At 35.7% G+C, this 22,174-nt stretch overlaps 1 protein-coding gene across 5 annotated transcripts in view; it reads left to right on the plus strand.

The window, feature by feature from the left end:
• LOC121386512 overlaps positions 1-22,174 on the plus strand; it is a 39,141-nt gene that overhangs the window by 16,748 nt on the left and 219 nt on the right. For 4 of the 5 annotated variants that reach the window (XM_041517437.1, XM_041517440.1, XM_041517439.1 and 1 more), the window contains 7 exons: positions 234-311; positions 3,437-3,463; positions 6,009-6,032; positions 8,929-8,952; positions 10,639-10,668; positions 14,189-14,206; positions 15,679-15,762. In XM_041517437.1, the coding sequence (XP_041373371.1) occupies positions 234-311; positions 3,437-3,463; positions 6,009-6,032; positions 8,929-8,952; positions 10,639-10,668; positions 14,189-14,206; positions 15,679-15,762 (285 nt within the window). The remainder of the gene's footprint in view (positions 1-233; positions 312-3,436; positions 3,464-6,008; positions 6,033-8,928; positions 8,953-10,638; positions 10,669-14,188; positions 14,207-15,678; positions 15,763-22,174) is intronic. The other variant, XM_041517441.1, reaches the window with a different exon arrangement.

Here is a 22,174-nt window from a genome sequence, read left to right on the forward strand (position 1 = left end):
TCTAAAAATGTGATTTGACTTAGTATGGGTTTGAAACCTAATATTAAATTTTTACATGAATTATAACATCCATTATAGAGTTACATACATGATGTTCCCTTTTCACGCAAACGGACTATGTACAGGGGATTGAATATAAATAAAAACAAACAAACAAACCAATAAACAAACAAACAAAAACCCACGATAACAACAACTGTTAATTGAGGTCACGTTGTCTTTATTTTTGACAGTCGATCCAGAATCTGCTGAAGCTATTAAAAAACGTTTACGTGGACGTGTGCAAATAACTGCCGTTGTAGGACGTAAAGGTAGGTTTCCTTTCATCTATACTCAGTTTCTTGCTTATATCCAATTAAGGTTCAAGCACGCTGTCCTGGGCACACACCTCATCTATCTGGGCTGTCTGTCCGGGATAGTCCGTTAGTGGTCAGTGATAGAGAAGTAGCTGTAGATTCAAATTCATATTATTTATTCGCTCAGGCAATATACATGGTACATGAGGCAAAATATAATACAATTATACGTTAGTGAGCAAGTAATACTGGATTAATGTTTGCACTGGGAGAACATTATGAATTTATTATATATTATATACTAAATAGGTGTAAATTCACACACTTTCACGCATTCGTATGGAATTTTGTCTTATATATTCACCAAATGTTATCAATAAATCGTTATTGTTAAACAATATATTCATTTTTATTATGCTAGGATTTCGCCAATAGTAGCTAGGTAAATATCGTTTTCTAAGATCATGTAATATGTAACATTCAAACAAATAGAATTCGTCGCAAATACAACTTTGATTACAAATATTTCATATCTTTTAATATTTAGTCATCTTCCTATTTCAATTGGTAGTCTGTGATTACTTAGTCTAATTCTAGTAAATATAAATCTGTGTTTCCAAGAAATAACATTAAGATATGTCTCATACATATGTGCAGTTTTAAATAATCTATAAATAATTGCTTTTGGCGACGTTTCAACCACTCCTGTATGTGCATATCACAATAACATCGTTTAGTCTATGTTAATAGCCACTTTACATTTATATTACTTTTAAACTGTTGTAGCCAAATATTGCTAAGACCAGCTAACTCTAAAATGTTCTTTAGAATACAAATTCATGTAGATCTAAATATATCATTTTCATTCTGGCTGAACAGAAAGTTGTATACAATAACTGATAACATTTATTCCTTTTCCAGTATTTAATCATTCTACTATATATTTTGTATTTTACTGGAAACCTTCCAATTTTAACATATATCATAAAGTTTGGGGTACTGTTTATAACCCATAGAATCCAATTGCAAAAGGTCAAACGAACGTTTTCGATGTCTTCGAACTTTACAAAACCCTAAACTTCACAACAATATAGTAAAATTGGTAATGCCAGACAGTCAAACAATTTCAGTTGTATATCTACAGGCAAGCTATGCCGTTTTAATTTTCTAAATACGCCATACATAGCTTTTGTTGCTTGTTCTATTAATTGCTTCTTTACTGTAGTATAATCTGCCATAACTGAATTTAATACACATGATATATACAATTACTTCAATAGCTTCATCACACAAAACAAATATGGCTATTCAGTTATATTTTCGTTTACAACATACTTTTATATTGCTGTTAGAAATATTTGCACATAATTTCCATTCCTTACAGTATAATCTAAAAACTGTGAAGAGAATTAGCATTTTCAGTGATAATTGTAGTGTTATCAGCATACAACGATAAAAATAATGTTATAAACAATCCCATAATTTGCAATATACTCTCTGTACATTCTTCTAAGCTAGTAACCCCTTGTTTCTATAAAATACTGTTCTAAATCATTGAGACAAATAGCAAATAATAAAGGTGCTACATTTTCTCCCTATCTAACTCCAGTGTTACACATAAAATACTCAGAGTTTGTGTCGTTAACAGATATACATGATTTTACAACACAATACATGTTGTATATAATTCTACAATATTTCCCACGAATGCCTCTCTTTTTCTCTCTTCTTTATGTTGGTCACCAGGCATTGATAAAACACACGGCTGTTGTGATTCGCCCGTATCAGTACCTCTTTTCAAACCTATTGGTTACTTCACACATCCCATTTAAGACTTTCTCGTTGACCAGGTCATTAGAAAGGCCTACCCAGTATCAATATATCTGTGCCGGATTACATGTTGGCCAGCTTTGGAATACATCAGGATATGTCCTCGAAATACAACAACGTGCCCCAGACTGGTTGTTGACAGAGTTCACCCTCCCCGTCCTTTCAGATTTTATAAATTTATATCATTTCATAATACTGGATCCAGAGAACTTCTGCTGAGTTATTTTGCAATGATTTCAATTCTGTCGTATCAAGCATGCTGAGTTCTTTTCAAGATGACATTTTTCTTTTTACATGCAAAATTCAAGGAACGTTCCCCTTCTAAGAGTTGATTAAAAAGGTTCGCTTCCTGAATAAGAACATTGTTTGCCTAACAATCGTGGAAGTGTCTACAAAGTAGTTGATTGTAGTCACGCTAGTTAGTGGTTGTCGGTTAAGATGGACAACCACCGAAACAGACACATTCAGACAAGCACTCAGACACAAGTACCGACACATTTTTATGCAAACGGGATCACATACGTGCACACATGTTCAGACAGGTCAACAGACGACACACCTGGTAAGCATGGTCAAAACTGTCTCTGTACAATTCACTCGAATGGGAATTTGGCAAAATAGTAGTTTATTCCATGACTATGTATCCATAGTCCGTTCCATTATTTTATAAAACTGGGGTTTTTTTGGGTAAATAATTTTAGTTTGGTTTGACATAAAAAGAAACGTAAAAGCATTTCGGAAATAACATAATACTATTTATTTTTGTGTTCCATGTACAAATCAATCGGCTCAAAATTAAATAACGTGTTTTAATAGTATAAAAAAGGCGTTCCCATTGGGACAGACTATAGTGTATCGTCTATAAGAAGACAGCCACTCTCAAGGAAACCCTTTACTGGAAAACACATCCTTCCTGAACTGTTCAAAGAGAACAGACACTTCTAGATTAGTTTACATAATCAAAACTAGTACAGGACAGAGTTCTTTGGAATAAATATAGTTGTGATGACATGCACCCCAAAATCACTGTCAAACTCGTGATGATATCATTAATACAGATTCAGACGATTCCTTTTCTACACTACTGGTTTCTTTCTACCATCTATTTCCTATGGCTTATTGCAGCCATTTTTATCATAATTTCCAAAGTCATAATGACAACAAACATCACCACTGCTGTCAGGTTTATGTCTTTATGATAGGCACACATCTATGTATCATCGTTATCATTATCGTTATGGAAATCATCTTGATCACGTCAGTGTGTGCATTATGGAACTAACTACTATTTTGTTTTGTTGTTTTCCCAGAATCCACCACTAAAATAAATGGTATAGGTACGTATATATTTCTTATTTCATACATAACATTATTTATATATTAAACGGGTATGTACATTCATTCGGAATTAAGTATTCCACCCATAAGTCAGAACGTTTACTTCTTGTTGTTTTTTGGTGTGTTTTTGTTGGGTTGTTTTCTGCTGTGTTAGTATATACATACAGACATACATGTATACATACATACATACATACATACATACATACTTATGTAAAGGTAAACACCTATAGACAACATCAAAAAACAAACAACAACAAACAATCATTACGTTAAGTGCAAAGGGTCAATGGCAGGTAATTCATCTATATGACTACCACAACCCAGACGATACATACTTCGTTCTTCCACTCAAAAGCTGCACAGACAAATACCAACTGACAAAAGACAGAGCAGTTTAGGTATTAAGGCAGTGGCATGCAATCACGAATCACTGCCAAACATGATGCTGTCAGATGGAAGGTGTACCTATCCCTCGCAGACAAATACCAACCTACAAAAGACAGAAGAGACTAGGTAAAACAGTGGCATGTAATCACGAATCACTGTCAGGCATGATGCTATCAGATGGACAGTGTATCTATCCCTCACAGACAAATACCAGCCTACAACAGACAGCACACAGGGCATTTAGACACCAGTGGTATGCAGTCACGAATCACTACCAAACATGGTGATATCAGGTAACAGGTAAGCTTATCCTGCACGACCAGTAATGGCTCCCGTCAAAAGCACATCCCATAAGTGTTGTCCGATCCTTTCATCTAAACTGATGGACATTATGTACTGGTTCATCACAACAACAAAAAAATGGATGAAAAAGTAGCCATTAAGTGAAAATAGGTTATATCCAGTCTATCGTGAAACGTTTTGATAGCCTTTAGAAGTATGTTCCTCTCATTTATCTCAAAAACTTTCTAGCACTATATTGAAAGTACACCCTTAATTGTGTTCAGGACTTATGTGATGCTTGTATAAAATTTAAGTTGTTTTCCCTTTGACAAAAATGTGCAATAAATATGTATAGCCTCACATTTTAAACTTTGCCTTTCAATGAGCCGAACATCTTTATCACGTCCTGCAACTCCACATAGGGACGTGACACAAGCCAGTAACCATATAGACGTACTCTAGATATGCATTGTTATTAGATACTTCCGACGTTTTGATTAGCAACAGATAGATTAAGGTGCTGTTGCAGTCTATTGACTGTCAGTCAACCAAAACATCGAAAGTGTGCAAAAGCCATGCACACCACGAGTAAGTTTATGCTGTTAACTTAACTTGTATCAATTGATATGAGGCTTAGAAATTTAATTTATTCACCATCTGCCCAATAACCACCATCATAATAATAATAATAATAATAATAATAATAATAATAAATTCTTTATTTAGTGAGGGTAACACAGTTAGCAAAAGCTAATCTTCCCTGAGGCCCTCAGGTACAAACAATACAGAATTACAATGCATACATTTATGAACAAATAGAAAATACATATATGGCAATAAACATATGTACAAATGATATTATTTTAGAAAATATTTCTTGAGTCTATATTTAAAAACAGCAGTATTTGGCGATGATCGGATAGCTTTAGGCAATTTATTCCAAAGTACTGGTCCAGAGTAACTGAAAGCATGTTTAAATAAAGACATTTTAGGTTTTGGAATTAATAGATTTCTATCCTCTACATTTCGAAGGTTGTAGGGATTGTTTTCTCCAACATATATTAATAAGTTTGAAAGATAGTTTGGGGCTTCATTGTATAGACATTTATAAATTTGTAAACATTTGTGATAGTGGATTCGTGTTTCCATTGTCATCCATTTTAACTGTTTAAATAGTGGGGCAGATGGAGTAATAGGATCTACATCTAATATCATCCTTGCAGCTCTCTTTTGCAGTTTTAGTAAATGTTCTAATCCATCCTGATTACAGTTTCCCCAAATTACACAGCAGTAATCGATGAGTGGTAAAATATACCCATTGTAGAAAAGTTTTCTTGCATCTAAATTTAAATACCTAATGATTTTTTATAACAGATACAGACGTTTAGAGATCAGGGAACACACATGTTTAACCTGATTTGTCCATTTTAAATTATTATCAACTTTAATTCCTAAAAGTTTTTCGCATTCAGTGTGTTGCAGACGTTCTGAATTTATTATAAGAGAAATATCATTTTGGATTGTAACTTTTTGTCTTGTTCCTATAGTCATATATTTGGTCTTTTTTGTGTTTATGAACATTTTATTATAGGAACACCATTTACCTACAAAAATAATCAACGTTATTACCAGTGTGCCATTTGCAAAAGTGTGAAATAAATATCTATAAGTGAATCATTTTTAAAGCTCACTTTTCACTTAGCCAAACTTCATTATTGATCATCATCATCATTATCAACATTATCAACATCATCATCAAGAATATTGTGATCAAAATCGCATTCACTTTTAAGCAGCAGCATTAAAAACATCAGCAATCTATTAAATTTAAAAGTAACCATTTAGTTTTATTTCTTTCATATTGTTTTTCAGCTGCCTACTACGTACCTAGCAAAGGTACGTATACAACATTACTGTCTACATCAGTCATCACCGTTATAGCCGGAGGGGGGTGGGGGGGGGCGGGTATTATTCCCAGTCACCCTGTGAGTGACTAATCAGTTCGCCAAAGGGTCGGGTTTACAAACATTAATTATTCACTCAGAACAATAGAGTCATAACTCCTCACAACTTGGGGACGATAGGTTTCTCCCTTCTACTGTTTGTCTGTATCACCTTATTTCTGTCCATCTGTCCGTCCGTCTCACCTTCTGTCTGCCCACCTGTCCCACACAGTATTCCAGCATTTTGTTCACAATGCCTCAATGTTGAACTGCAGTTTTATATTAACTTTATCATGTACAGTTACAGATGATTTTATGGGGATTTACCCATTTTTGGCCCTTGTTCTCTGTACTACCTATTGTCATTTTTTATTGAAATATAAAAAATCCCTCTGCTACCCAAAGCACTTTCATCAGCCATTATGTTACATAATGATACACTATCACATGACGTAATACAAGTGACATCATGGTATAACGGCCGAATGTTTACAATGCAAAATAATTACTTTTGCATTATAATCATTACTATTTAAAGAAATCCTATTGGTCCAGCCATAGCAATGCGAGCTTGTTCATTACATTTTGTCAATGAACATAAAAGTGATGTCGTCACACCTGATGACGTCAGTTTATATTGGTTCACACACACACAAACACACACACACACACACACACACACACACACACACACACACCGAAAACAAAACAAACATACAATTTTAGACTGCTCTATGAACATTTCGTGTTATTATTAATAAATATGTTTCAAATTTAATTCTGAGGATCGTTTACGTTCATCTGGGTATGAACAACAGCAACAGACAATCACATTAACAAACAAAATGACAGAAACACGTCTGCGAACTTATGTTCGATAATTTACGGATATATATATATATATATATATATGTTACAGTCAATGTGTAAAACCAGACAATCTGTAGAATGCCTGAAAATTTCAGGCAATCTGTAAAGTAACTGATTCACTCAGGCAATCTGTATATTGCCTAAATATTTCAGGCAATATACATTTTGCCTGATGTTTTCAAGGTAATGTCTAGACACATTTGCCTGAAATGAAAAATCCACCATTCATTGACAGCAATTGGTGACGTTGACTGTGTCCTGCTCAGATCCATCAGATTTCATCAAATGAAAGGGTACTTCTACTGCACGTTTAAATGTTAGTGAACGCAGAACACAGTATTTTGTCAAATTGTCCAAAATCCTTTGATAATATCGGTCTCACGGTAATCCCTTTTGTCGTAGCACGTTTTCGTTTCTTTTGGCACTCAATGCAAAGAGACTTGAAGAGTTCAATGCTTTCACTCGTAATGTTTGCATATCTAGACAAAAACTTAACCAGTTTTTAATTTGACCGAACAAGCTTCCTTCAACTCATCCATCGTTTGGAAATATTCCTCTTTCAGCATAAGCACTGACTTTGTATCACTGGCCTTCTTTGCTAGAAGTAATGCCTTAAAACGAACATCCATTAACTCTGCCATTGCTGAGCAGTGATATGCCTGCCTATCCATACTGTATTTATGGAGAGACACCTTTACCCTGGCTTCTAATCTGTTGCAAAAACATTCATATACCGTATTAAGACATGCTAATATCAAAAGATTATTCTTTCAAAGTATAGAATTAATAGATTAAGACAGGTTAACATCAAAAGTTATCATGAATGCATGTTCAACGGACTTCTAATCCATTGAAAAAACAATCTATTTTAAGGCAATTAACCGTTACGATTATTCTTTCAAAGTCAGGCAATGTGTATATTGCTTGAAATATTTAGGCAATACACAGATTGCCTGAGTGAATCAGTTACTTTACAGATTGCCTGAAAATTTCAGGCATTCTACAGATTGCCTGGTTTTATACATTGACTGTAACATATATATATATATATATATATATATATATATATATATATATATATATATATATATATGTATATATATATAAAAATTATATATATATATATATATATAGATAGATAGATAGATATATACATATATATATATATATATATACATATATATATATATATATATATATATATAGATATATATAGATATATATATATATATATATATATATATATATATATATATATATATATATATATATATATATATACATGTATATAACAAAATTACATTTTGAAAAAATATAATAATAAAACTACTACCAACAGTTCAGTTATTTAATAATTACATGTTCGGCATATTGCCTTTTTCAAATTAACAATAAGATGACGTAACGTCATCCTGACGTCATTCTCATCCTGACGTCATTGAGACAAACAGATTATTTTTTATACACTCATTTCCATTATTGTAATATTGTTTTATCAATTTGTACAGGATCTGCATATACATACATATATATATATATATATATATATATATATATATATATATATATATATATATATAGATAAATAGATAAATAGATAAATATACATACATATATATATATATATATATATATATATATATATATATATATATATATATATATATATATATATATATAGATATATATAGATAAATAGATAAATAGATAGATAGATAGATAGATATATACTGTTCATACTTTAATGAACGTATAACATCTGGAGGTAAAAAATCCCGAGATAATTTGTCTATAAAAGACAATTTTGTAAATATCCCACCAATCATTTGAACAGTGGCATGCATCAACATCATGATTATTAAGAACATCGTCACCAAAATTACTTTAACCTCCAAGCAGCATTGTTATCAACATCATGGACAGCTTTCTAAATTCGAAAGTAGCCATTTAGTTTTATTTATTTCATTTTTTTTTTCCAGAGGCCTACTACATACCAAGCATAAGTACGTATGCAGTTTTATTGTCTTCTTCTGTAATAGTTCTACATTAGTCAGAATTTGCTGTAGAAGCAATCTGGTTTGTTTGGTCGTTAGCTAAATTTTCACTTTCATTCATTTAATGGTAGGTGGTCCGTCGATAAGACAAGCACCACCCAGACCATACCCACTTCGTACTTCTTTAATAAAACCACAATCCAGACCACACCCACTTCATACTTCGTTTATAAAATGACTGCCACTCGAAAGGTTGCACATAAACCAACCTACAAAATCGGAATGACTCGAATCTTTATCTGGTGCCTCGTCCATAGGACAGCCACTTCCGAGGAGATCCTTCTTGCACCAACACAAAGAGGACTGCCACTATCAGACTAGTGTACTAAATCAAACCTAGTGCCAAGCAGAGCTCATTGGAATAAGAATTGTTACTCATGAATTACTGTTATAACAGTATTGATATGAGGCAGTGATAAAAATAATCACAACTGTTCACTAGTTCACCAGATAAGTACATCTAGTATTCTACTTGTCAGCCAATATTTTCACTTTGTCAAATAAATGGTTTGTTTTATATAAGTGCAAGGATGATTTTTTTACTGCTCAAAATGAAACTGCATTGTACGTTTTTACTTGTTCATAGAACATCCACTGAGGTAAAAGTTATTTATCCTAGAGCATTTTCGCAAATGGACGCGTACTTATTTCGAACACTGCCGGGGATGTTCGCTGAAAATTAGCATATCATGCCCCACCAGTGGCACCCATCATGATAGAACAGATGGGATATTTAGACAGTAGTGGTGTGCAGGCATAACTCACCGACAAATGTAATGTTATAAGGTGAAAAGTGTGCATATCCTGCACCACCGGTGGCACCCATCATGACAAACCAGATGGGATATTTAGACAGTAGTGGTGTGCAGGCGTAACTCACTGACAAACATAATGTTATAAGGCGAAAGGTGAGCATATCCTGCACCACTACTAACCACCGTCACGAGCACAGATTATTATCATTGTCAAGTCCGATTTTTTATCTAAAGGATGGACATTATGTACACGTTCGTCATAATTGACACCGAGTTTTTAAATATTATAATTACTGGGGCGACGTTTCTGCTGATGGACTATTAGTCCCAGATATGCGTCGTTAGCCCTATTACAATTTAGAAATTGCTATATATTAACACAAACTGTTACATAACAGCGTTGACAAACCAAATACGGTTCTGTGCCATTGCTGATCAAACCGTACTGATCCGAATTGTGTTTCGCCGCTGACACACCACCACTCAATACGGATGAATTCGGATCAGTTCGTTTTGGCCGAGACACACCAAATACACTTACAAATTTATTCATTCAATTTATTTTTGAGTGTTTATCAAGTTAACGTCAAAGCACGCTGTCCTGGGTACATACACATCAGCTGTCCATGGCAGTAGGTTACTCATTAGTGACTGAGATGGCGGTGTAGTGGCTTTACACCTACCCATTGCGAGGGAAAGAAAGAACAGAAAATAACAATCATATTCTATTTCATCAAACAAAGCATTTATTGCCGCCATTTTGAAAATGGAACATCCTAGCAGCATCATATCACCATGAACATCTAGTTAATTTCTAAAGTAACCATTGTTGGTTTTTTTTGTATTGTTTTATTTATTTATTTCGTTGTTTTTTTTTCAGATTGCTTCTACATACCTAGCAGAAATACAGGTACGTGTACAATTTAATTGTTTTTATTTCTATATTAGGCCAAACAAAATACATTTCTGTTCTCTGGTCAGGGCACGCGAGTCAACATGATTTGTTTTGCTTTTTAATTACCCGCGGTATGACGTCGGATTATGCCGAGCTTTTCTTGCTATGACTACAACAACATTTGGAGCCAAAATGACATTGCGCATGAACTAGGACATACTTGGACCATTAGCTGTCTTTAAGTTCTCTCTAAAACAGATCCTGTTGTTCTGAATGAGTAGCATGACTTGTTTTACAAATGTTTGAGGTCATAACAATTGCCTTGGCTATATGAAAAACGTGAAGAAACCTATTTAAGGCACCAAGACACCATGGCCATTGAGGATGGATCAAGGTAGATGAGGAGGATGTAAAAACCTTAAATATACCCCCAAAAAAAGAAGAAAAAGAAGCCGCATCGCAGCAGCAACTTTGGTCTGACCAGGATTTTTGTTGTTTTTGTTTTGTTTGGGGGTTTTTCAGGTTTTTTCGTTGTTTTGTTTTGTTTGTTTTTTGGTGGGGGGGGGGGGGGGGGAGAGGCTTAGGCCCGCTTGTTATTAAAGCGATTTCGTGCTCGAGTTTATCGATACAGTGCATTTACATGGTACCTTTTCCATATACGAGATTCCGCCCGCGGTCATTCAACACGTTCACGTTGAAGTACACTCTGACAACGAAACATTTTGTATAGTCATCCGCTTGAGAAAACGTAGATATGGAAAAGCAAGTTTCTGCGTGCGAAAACACAGACGATAAAAGGTGTACGGAATCGCGTTAATGGAAAGCAGACCTTGGTTAGAGAATAACCAAAGACCTAAGAGGAATTCTCAGCAAATGAATGTTGTTGGGATGTACCACATTCATTCACGAGAGACTGGTAATTCGTACCTCCTCGTGATAAGTTGATTAGGTACTGGCTCCAACTCAGAGCGAGTTCTTAAGGGCTCAATGGGTAGGTGTAAGGTCACTATACCTTCTTCTCTCTCACTAACCATTAACTAACAACTAATCCACCGTTCTGGACAAAGAGCCCAGATAGCTGAGGTGTGTGCCTAGGACGGCGTGCTTGAACCTTAATTGGATATAAGCACGAAAATAAGTTAAAATGAAATGAAATCAACGAGTGTCTAGATAACATATACGAGTTGTCATTTTTATATACTATTCAACTTAATGTTTTTTAAACAAGAAGGATGGTTAAACGTTTCAATGAAAGCCATCGTGAAGGTCGGCTAATTAGCGGTGTTCAATCATTAATCTAAAGTATATTAATATTTTAAAAAAGCATTTCTTTTACATAAAAAAACCGCAAAATAAATATAACCAAATACAGCACAACACACACAAACGGAAACACATACACACAAATATATACGCACATGCACAAAAACACACGCACAAACACAAACACGCACGCACGCATACAGCACAACACACAAACACGCACACAAAGACACACACACACGCATACACATACACATATATACATACACGCACACACACACATACTCGCGCACACTCTTAACAACCAAACTATAAAAAAATCTCCTCAAGTACTAGCGATTCTCACGCCAAAAATAATGAGTTCAAAACAAAACAAATTGTTTATTTTTAAAGTTCTTTAAATGCATATATTCATAATTGATTACTTTTAAATACAAATGAAATTGTATGTAAATGTTGTATTTGATGTTTATCGTATTCATTTCATTTCATTTATAGTAATTTTCTTGTTTTTATCCAATTAAGTTTCAAACACGCTATCCCGGGCACACACCTCAGCTATCTGGGCTGTCAGTCCAGGACAGTGGGTTAGTGGTTAGTTCTTAGTGAGAGAGAAGTTGGTATAGTGGTCTTACACATACACAATGAGGAGAGTTACATCTCGTGAGAGAGAAGTTGGTATAGTGGTCTTACACATACACAATGAGGAGAGTTACATCTCGTGAGAGAGAAGTTGGTATAGTGGTCTTACACATACACAATGAGGAGAGTTACATCTCGTGAGAGAGAAGCTGGTATAGTGGTCTTACACATACACAATGAGGAGAGTTACATCTCGTTTAATGTAAAAATCCCAGAAAAATCTTTGGTTTACAACTTTCAAATCACTCTGGTCATTCGTAATTCCTCTGTTTGTCAATTACTCTCTAACTAAATTGCTACACCAAATGCTTGGGTTTACAACTTTCATTCAATCTGGTCATTCGTAATTCTTCTGTTTGTCAATTACTCTTTAAATATAGAGATACACTGGTGAACCAGTCGTTCGTGCCCAGCTCCAGAATCACGTTTTCCTTCTGAGACGTGGACTATTTATAGTCCGTCCCATCATTCTATTAAAATGATTTTTGTAAATAATTTCAGTTTTGTTTGATGTAAGAAAAAGTAAAAGTGTTTTGGAAATAACAAAAATAATTTTAAAAACTCGTTTATCCAGGACCATACACACGTTGGAGGTGAACTATTGTTTTATATAGTGCAATATTAGGCTCTTCATGGAGGTGTACAGGGAAAATGTGGCCAAAAGTGTTCGCTTGATTAATTTTCGACCCCCTCCGATTTTATGTCACACAGTCAGCATATATCGCATTGTAATATTGTGAGTGACGATGTTTATAGAACTATACATACTTGCTGACTGCAGTAAATAGTATAGGGTGTATACTACCAAATCAAATCCCATAGACGACAATAGTAACATATGTGGCTAAAACTCCTACCTGCAGCATATCAATCGACATAAACGCCACGGATATAAATACTACCACCCCTCACCCTTAAAGTGAATCAGAAACATTGGGGACCAAGCTGCTCATTTCTGAGATAACGGATAGTGTCTATGACTACCCTAGTTCTGCACAAAATTCGAGTACTTTTTTTACAGGTACCCCATACATGTTTCAAGCACAAGGCTACTTGACACAGTAGTGTTAGATGAAATAAAATTGCATACATTTTTTTTGCCCATAAGAAACTTTTTTTTTTACAACTAACACACTCACATTTATCACCAGTCACAGGAATTTGGTGTTCACCTCTCTATCAAACGTTGGGTGCACCTCGAACACCGGAAGTTACTTACTACCTATAACTGTTTTGCCTACTTCCAACATAAAAGTGTGTGCAGATCTCTCGCAGAAACCATTTCAGCTGTACGTTTTTCAAAACCTGAGTATTATGGGCCTATGCTAAACGTAATTCCTAGCCAGACTAACGCTGAACGGGAAAAAACGCCAGAAGGACCACACAATACATTTATGACACACTTCGATCTAGTAGGGATTTGTTTTGTTTTGTAATAGGTTTGTCACATTTCTTAAATATGCCTGGCAGTTAGACTATAGACTATACAACTGAACTATCGTTTTGAGAACGACATTGACAAGTGAAATCCTTTGATCACAACCACAAAGTCAAGTAGTGTCATTATCATCATGGAAACGTGTTCAATAAAGCAACAATTTTAATTAATTTTATATTATTTCCTTTGCAGGAACACCTGTAGACTATAGTACGTATATTATTTGTTTACTTACTTATTTATACTTATTTATACATACATACATATATATATTCATACATTAATACAAACATACATATCTACATACTTACATACATACACACACACACACACATACATATATACATACATAAATACGTAAATGCATACATACACATCGTATGTATATTATTTATTTATTTACTTACATTTATTTATTATATACATACATACTTTCCATTTACATAATACATACATACTTATACACACACACACACACACACACACACACATGTATATATATATATATATACATACATACATACATACATACATACATACATACATATATGCATGTCTGGACTCGGTGTCACAGGTTCGAGTTCCAGCAACAGCATGGGACAATTTGTGAGGCCAGAAATGATATAATTATCCCATGTGCCAATGCGCTAATATATATGTATGTAACAGTCACCCTCGACATATATATAGATATTGATACATCAATACATACATACATCAATACATCAATACATCAACACATCAATTTGAATTGGAAAATGGTTTAACGTTCACATTCAGAGCAAGCTGCGCACGCCTGTCCTGGGCACAAGTACCGGCCTCAGCCGGTTCCTCCGTCTAGGACAGGAATACACATCAATACATACATACATACATACATAAATACATTTGGAATAACTTAAGTATGATCCATTGCTGGCTGTACGCCTCATTAGCCAGCATGTCTTTGATAAACAAAATTAGTTACCGGCATACTGGCATTAAAATCCCCCACATCACCCATGCCCTTTTCTCTCCAACGGAAATGGGTGTTTGTCTCTTGAGCCATCTGTGCCACACCCGTCATGTGTCACCAGCTTTGACTGTAAGCTTCATTTGACCACTCCGGTCAGCATTATTAAACCTTAACTATGGCAGGGCATAGCTCAATTGTAAAGTACTCATTCAGTGGCATAGTGGGGTGGGGTGGGTGGGAGGGGGAGGTACGGAGCCGTGCCCTAATAAAACCTTTAACAAACCCTATTACATTTGATACAATCACACATGCCTACATACATATTAAGTGTGAACCCCCCAATATGCACACACACCCCACCAAATATGGCTATGCAAGTGTACTCGCCTGGTGCACTGTTGGTTTAAGATCGATCCACGTTGGTGGTCCATTTGACTATTTCTCGTTCCAGCCAGTGCACCACGACTGGTATATCAAAAGTCGTGGTATAGGCTCTCCAGTCTGTAAGGTGGTGTATATAAAAGATCCCTTGATACCAGTGGGAAAAGGAAGCAGGTTTCCTGTCTAAGATGACCAAATAGCTCAATTTGCTCTAGTGGTATCGTTTTAAATTTTAAACCTTAAGTAAAAAATGTGTCACAAACAACACACAGAAAAATAACCAACATCCGTTAACTGATGTCATATTAAATATTAACCTCCTATGTTTTGTTTTTCTTTTTGCCAGATGGTCCACATTTGGGGGGAGGCTCCTCGCAGCCTGTGGGGGTATCTCGACCTCGTCCAGCGCCTATTGCTATAGGACATGCAGGTACGTTGAATCTGCTGTGAGGTCTAATTCCAAGAGATAATTACTTTTATATACAGTTACAGTCTGTGAACATATCGTAAAGGGCTTTCGTTGAATAATTGTATATACAGTTACAGTCTGTGAACATAATATTATCGTGAAGGGCTTTTCGTTGAATAATTGTATATACAGTTACAGTCTGTGAACATATCGTAAAGGGCTTTCATTGAATAATTGTATATACAGTTACAGTCTGTGAACATATCGTAAAGGGCTTTCGTTGAATAATTGTATATACAGTTACAGTCTGTGAACATATCGTAAAGGGCTTTCGTTGAATACTTGTATATACAGTTACAGTCTGTGAACATATCGTAAAGGGCTTTCGTTGAATAATTGTATATACAGTTACAGTCTGTGAACATAATATTATTGTGAAGGGCTTTTCGTTGAATACTTGTATATACAGTTACAGTCTGTGAACATATTGTAAAGGGCTTTCATTGAATAATTGTATATACAGTTACAGTCTGTGAACATATCGTAAAGGGCTTTCGTTGAATAATTGTATATACAGTTACAGTCTGTGAACATATCGTAAAGGGCTTTCATTGAATAATTGTATATACAGTTACAGTCTGTGAACATATCGTAAAGGGCTTTCGTTGAATAATTGTATATACAGTTACAGTCTGTGAACATATCGTAAAGGGCTTTCGTTGAATAATTGTATATACAGTTACAGTCTGTGAACATAATATTATCGTGAAGGGCTTTTCGTTGAATAATTGTATATACAGTTACAGTCTGTGAACATATCGTAAAGGACTTTCATTGAATAATTGTATATACAGTTACAGTCTGTGAACATATCGTAAAGGGCTTTCGTTGAATAATTGTATATACAGTTACAGTCTGTGAACATATCGTAAAGGGCTTTCGTTGAATACTTGTATATACAGTTACAGTCTGTGAACATATCGTAAAGGGCTTTCGTTGAATAATTGTATATACAGTTACAGTCTGTGAACATAATATTATTGTGAAGGGCTTTTCGTTGAATACTTGTATATACAGTTACAGTCTGTGAACATATTGTAAAGGGCTTTCATTGAATAATTGTATATACAGTTACAGTCTGTGAACATATCGTAAAGGGCTTTCGTTGAATAATTGTATATACAGTTACAGTCTGTGAACATATCGTAAAGGGCTTTCATTGAATAATTGTATATACAGTTACAGTCTGTGAACATATCGTAAAGGGCTTTCGTTGTATAATTGTATATACAGTTACAGTCTGTGAACATATCGTAAAGGGCTTTCGTTGAATAATTGTATATACAGTTACAGTCTGTGAACATAATATTATTGTGAAGGGCTTTTCGTTGAATACTTGTATATACAGTTACAGTCTGTGAACATATTGTAAAGGGCTTTCATTGAATAATTGTATATACAGTTACAGTCTGTGAACATATCGTAAAGGGCTTTCGTTGAATAATTGTATATACAGTTACAGTCTGTGAACATATCGTAAAGGGCTTTCGTTGAATAATTGTATATACAGTTACAGTCTGTGAACATATCGTAAAGGGCTTTCGTTGAATAATTGTATATACAGTTACAGTCTGTGAACATATCGTAAAGGGCTTTCGTTGAATAATTGTATATACAGTTACAGTCTGTGAACATAATATTATTGTGAAGGGCTTTTCGTTGAATACTTGTATATACAGTTACAGTCTGTGAACATATCGTAAAGGGCTTTCGTTGAATAATTGTATATACAGTTACAGTCTGTGAACATATCGTAAAGGGCTTTCGTTGAATAATTGTATATACAGTTACAGTCTGTGAACATATCGTAAAGGGCTTTCGTTGAATAATTGTATATACAGTTACAGTCTGTGAACATATCGTAAAGGGCTTTCGTTGAATAATTGTATATACAGTTACAGTCTGTGAACATATCGTAAAGGGCTTTCGTTGAATAATTGTATATACAGTTACAGTCTGTGAACATAATATTATCGTGAAGGGCTTTTCGTTGAATAATTGTATATACAGTTACAGTCTGTGAACATATCGTGAAGGGCTTTTCGTTGAATAATTTTATATACAGTTACAGTCTGTGAACATATCGTGAAGGGCTTTTCGTTGAATAATTTTATATACAGTTAGTCTGTGAACATATTGTGAAGGGCTTTTCGTTGAATAATTGTATATACAGTTACAGTCTGCGAACATAATATTATTATGAAGTGTTTTTCATTGAAACATTTTATGTACATGTACAGTACATATTATGAAGGATTTTTCAATGAAGACTTTTATAAACAATTTCAGTGTGTGAACGTAATATTTCAGTGAAGACTTTTATATACAGTTATATATATGAAGGGTTTTTAAGGAACCTTTTTTATATACAGCTACATTATGCGAACATATTATGAAGGGTTTTTCATTGAAGAATTTTATATACAGTTACAGTATGCAAACATAATATTATTATGAAAGGTTTTTCAATAACAAATTTTATATACAGGTACATTATGCGAACATAATGTGAAGGGTTTTGCATTGAAGACTTATATACAGTTACAGTACACGAACATAATATTATTATGAAGGGTTTTTCATTAAATATTTTTATATACAGTTACATTATGTGAACATATTATGAAGGATTTTCATTGAAGACTGTTATACACAGTTACATAATATTATTATGAAGGGTTTTTCATTGAAGACTTTTGTATACAGTTACATTATGCGAACATAATATTATTGTGAAGGGTTTTTCATTGAACATGTTTATATACAGCTGCGTATGCTTGCAAAGTGTATAATTCATCATATTTTAACGATTATTATTTTTGTTTAAACGCTGAAACATGTAACAGAGCGACAGACACATTTTGTTTTATTCTGGACATTACAAACATGGATGATGATAAGATGACTAGTGAAGCTGCAGTATTTCCATTTTGGCATGGGACTATTTGACAGGGCCATTCTCCATGCTTGCTGCCAGTTGAGCTATCTCGGTATCACCTGAACCCAGATTACACGGAACCTGCAGTGCATGCCAGGTAATCATCCTCCATGTGGGGTCATACACACGGGAGACACACCCATCACCACACCAGTGAATTGAGTGAAACTCGGGTGTATGTGGCCTTAGACCTACTTATTGAGCATAGCGGTTCTCTCACTCTGGGCTGGAGCCGTTAAAGGCATGCAGAATATCACACATTACCTCAGATCATATACGAACCCAGTTCCTAACAGCCTCAAGTCCGATAGCATAACCACTACACCATTGAGGTCAGTTATTTGAACGTTTCTGCCCTGTAATCCGAAAATCATCAGGACTAAATTTGAGGATGTTTGTACTACATAGTGTGCTGGTTGTGGTGATTGATTTAAGTCCATGCTATCACAGCAGTCTATACATACATTCACTCAGTTCTATATTGTGCATGACGGGACATAGGCCAATTGTAAAGCACTCGCCAAATGTGTAGTCGATTTAGGATCGATCCCCGCCGGTGGACCCATTGGGTTAGTTTTCATTCTAGTTTCGACTGAGACATTAAATGTCATGCAATATGCTATCCTGTTTGTGAGATGGTGCGTATAAAAGACACCAATAGAACCCATTCATTTATTCACTGGATGTCAAACATTTGCTCATTCTGGCATATATAGTCTTAGAGGAAACCCACAACATTTTTCTATTACCAGCAGGGGACCTTTCTATGCACTTTCCACAAACAAGACAGCACATGCCACCGCTTTGATATACTACCTGTTTTTGGTTAAAACATTTTTTTTAAAATTGGAGAATGGGTCCACTGTGGGCATTCGATCCTACAACCAAAGGACCTCAGGCGAGCAATCTACACGCAGAGCTAGATCCCACCCTGCTTTGTGCAGTATGTGTATTTTGATTATGGTAACGCGTTTGGTGTTCAGATTTGCTCATTTGCAATCCATTTACCATTCCTGCAAACCACATCCACATCCACTATCAACGACTTCAATATGAACCTGACTGGGTCGACTGGGTCGACGTGTAGGTGCGGATCACACCGCTATTTCAGGCAATCAGCGACGTGTAGGTGCAGATCACACCACTATTTCAGGGAATCAGCGACATGTAGGTGCGGATCACACCAATTTCAGCCAATCAGCGAGGTGTAGGTGCGGATCACACCGCTATTTCAGGCAATCAGCGACGTGTAGGTGCGGATCACACCGCTATTTCAGGCAATCAGTGATGTGTAGGTGCAGATCACACCAATTTCAGCCAATCAGCAATGTGTAGGTGCAGATCACCGCTATTTCAGGCAATCAGCGACATGTAGGTGCGGATCACACCACTATTTCAGGGAATCAGCGAAGTGTAGGTGCGAATCACACCAATTTCAGCCAATCAGCGATGTGTAGGTGCGGATCACACCGCTATTTCAGGCAATCAGCGACGTGTAGGTGCGGATCACACCACTATTTCAGGCAATCAGCGATGTGTAGGTGCAGATCACCGCTATTTTAGGCAATCAGCGACGTGTAGGTGCGGGTCACATCAATTTCAGCCAATCAGCAACATATAGGTGCGGATCACACCGCTATTGCAGGCAATCAGCGATGTGTAGGTGCAGATCACACCAATTTCAGCCAATCAGCGACGTGTAGGTGCGGTTCACACCAATTTCAGCCAATCAGCGATGTGTAGGTGCGGATCACACCGCTATTTCAGGCAATCAGCGATGTGTAGGTGCGGATCACACCGCTATTTCAGGCAATCAGCGATGTGTAGGTGCAGATCACACCAATTTCAGCCAATCAGCGACGTGTAGGTGCAGATCACCGCTATTTCAGGCAATCAGCGACGTGTAGGTGTGGATCACATCAATTTCAGCCAATCAGCGACGTGTAGGTGCGGATCACACCACTATTTCAGGCAATCAACGACGTGTAGGTGCGGATCACACCACTATTTCAGCCAATCAGCGACATGTAGGTGGATCACACCGCTATTTCAGGCAATCAGCGACATGTAGGTGCGGATCACACCACTATTTCAGGCAATCAGCGACATGTAGGTGCGAATCACACCGCTATTTCAGCCAATCAACAATGTGTAGGTGCGGATCACACCGCTATTTCAGGCAATCAGCGACATGTAGGTGCGGATTACACCGCTATTTCAGGCAATCAGCGACATGTAGGTGCGGATCACACCGCTATTTCAGCCAATCAGCGACATGTAGGTGCGGATCACACCGCTATTTCAGCCAATCAGCGACGTTTAGGCGACGGATTTAGGTATATGAAAACGAGTACAATTTTTCTTTATTTTACTAAGTTGGTGACAGATACATATCTGCTTAGCTACAGGCAAGACCATTGTTTACAGTGCCTGTGTTACATATGTATTACGTCATGTGTCAAGAAATTTTTATAATTAAAGTTGCAGGTGGCGAAGTATCAATTTTGTAATTGCTTAAATCATGTCTCAAAGGCAGTTCTCTTCGTGTGAGGTAGTTTATAACACCTACTGTTAATACTTTAGTCAGGGCTTGGCTTTATGTTGGTATTGGCACCAATGTATAATCAATAGTGGTGAGACAGCTGTATTCCACAAGGACAGTGTTTAATTAGATATATTGTAATTTCCTGCGTATTGCCCGGTTCACTCTGTAAGCACGAAAACTAAAGTTAAAGTTTGTTTTGTTTAACGACACCAAGAGAGCACATTTATATGTTAATCATCGGCTATTTGATGTCAAACATTTGGTAATTCTGACTCGTAGTCAGCAGGTAACCCGCTACATTTTCTTAATGCAGCAAGATATCTTTTATATGCAATTTTCCACTGACAGGAAACCACATACCACGGCCTTTGACCAGTTGTGGTTCACTGGTTTGAACGAGGAAAAACCCAATCAGTTGAACGGATCCACTGAGTGCCTCAACCGACTAAGCTAAATTCTGCCCCAAAATTTAAAATGAAAGAAAGAAAGGAAGAAAACAAACAAACAAACCCCAAAACAACAAACATCAATAACACAAACATAAAAACAGGGATAAAGCAAAAAAAACAAAACATTAATTTGTACATAATATATTTCCTTGCTCTAGTTACCTTTGACTGTTTAATGGTTGTTTAAATATACATTTGTGTAATATAGTCGATATGCATATTGTATGAATATAGAAAAAGGCCTGGCAAGTTAGCAAACTTGTGTCAGATTATTTTGCTATCTGTACAATAAAATATGTTTCAAGCAAAAGAAAAAAAACAACAAACAAAAACGTGGATACAGGAAACCACCCTGTAGAACAGTCATGGGAGGAAGGAAGGAATGTTTTGTTTATACATTATATGGACGCACTCAGCGCATTTTAATTATGGTTATGTCGC

Source organism: Gigantopelta aegis, chromosome 12 (genome assembly GCF_016097555.1).
Source record: "Gigantopelta aegis isolate Gae_Host chromosome 12, Gae_host_genome, whole genome shotgun sequence".
Lineage (NCBI taxonomy): Eukaryota > Metazoa > Mollusca > Gastropoda > Neomphalida > Peltospiridae > Gigantopelta > Gigantopelta aegis.